Source organism: Octopus bimaculoides, chromosome 1, assembly GCF_001194135.2.
Source record: "Octopus bimaculoides isolate UCB-OBI-ISO-001 chromosome 1, ASM119413v2, whole genome shotgun sequence".
NCBI classification, from domain to species: Eukaryota; Metazoa; Mollusca; class Cephalopoda; order Octopoda; family Octopodidae; genus Octopus; species Octopus bimaculoides.
Window position 1 is genome coordinate 183,182,857 of NC_068981.1, and position 940 is coordinate 183,183,796.

At 31.4% G+C, this 940-nt stretch overlaps 1 protein-coding gene across 1 annotated transcript in view; it reads left to right on the plus strand.

The window, feature by feature from the left end:
• The first annotated feature begins 345 nt into the window (after window positions 1-345).
• The window catches only part of LOC106879309 (squamous cell carcinoma antigen recognized by T-cells 3), a 40,689-nt gene continuing 40,094 nt past the window's right edge, over window positions 346-940 (plus strand). Inside the window, exon 1 of the mRNA XM_052972800.1 lies at window positions 346-592. Within this exon, the coding sequence (XP_052828760.1) occupies window positions 404-592 (189 nt within the window). The 5' untranslated portion in view covers window positions 346-403. The remainder of the gene's footprint in view (window positions 593-940) is intronic.

A 940-nucleotide genomic window follows, 5' to 3' on the forward strand; every position in this document is an offset into this window, starting at 1 on the left:
TATGTCAAATTTAGAATATTGGAATTTGACATTAACCAATAAAACGAACCCCTTTTTCCCACCTAACTGACGTCAATCAGATATTTTATCCAACACAGTTCTTGGAAGATTCTTTAGAAGACTAAACTCTAGTTCTATTTTTATTTTTATTTTTTTACATGCCATTTTAATAACTACCAGTATATATATATATATATATATATATATGCATATATATTCTTTTTCTTTTATTCAATATTTCTATTTTGTTCTATAAAACATTACTATTATTTACAATTGTAGTAATAGTGATAATTAAAGAAAACAATTGGGTAAAAAAAAAAATTTTCTTGGCCACCCCAAGTTATCTTTGCTTAGAGAAGTCGCTCTTTAGAAAAAAGGAGGCAGATATTGACGTTTAAAAATGTCGGATAAAGGTGATGTTGACGAACCGGCGGTGAGTGAAATGTCACCAAGCGAGGACGACAGTTTGATGCTGTGTCAAGAAGACGAAGAAATGGAGCCTGAGGAAGGAGATGACAGTAGTTCTGAACTGGATTCCGAAGATGACGATGAAGCAGAGAAAGAAAAAATACGTTGTCTAGAAGAGCAAGTAAGTAATTTAACAAATCCCTCTTCTTTCTATTTCATGTATTTTTATGTTTTTGTTTTACTTTCTTAATTTAAGTGTTTATTATTATTATTACTGTTGTTATCGTAGTGTTATTGAGTTTGGAACGGGGGTAGATGCCCTAGTTAGTAGATAACCGAACTAAGGAAGATTGCAGTTGTTTTTGTCCCTCTTCAAATTCCAGAAGGCTCGCATTTTCCCTCTTCGTGTTCGATTGAATAAATAACTACGAGACATGTTTTAGGAATCGGTTCAGTAGACTCTTTATCAACCTTAGAATTGTGTCATTTTTCTTTAACTTTATCAAAAGAACTATTGAATATATATATA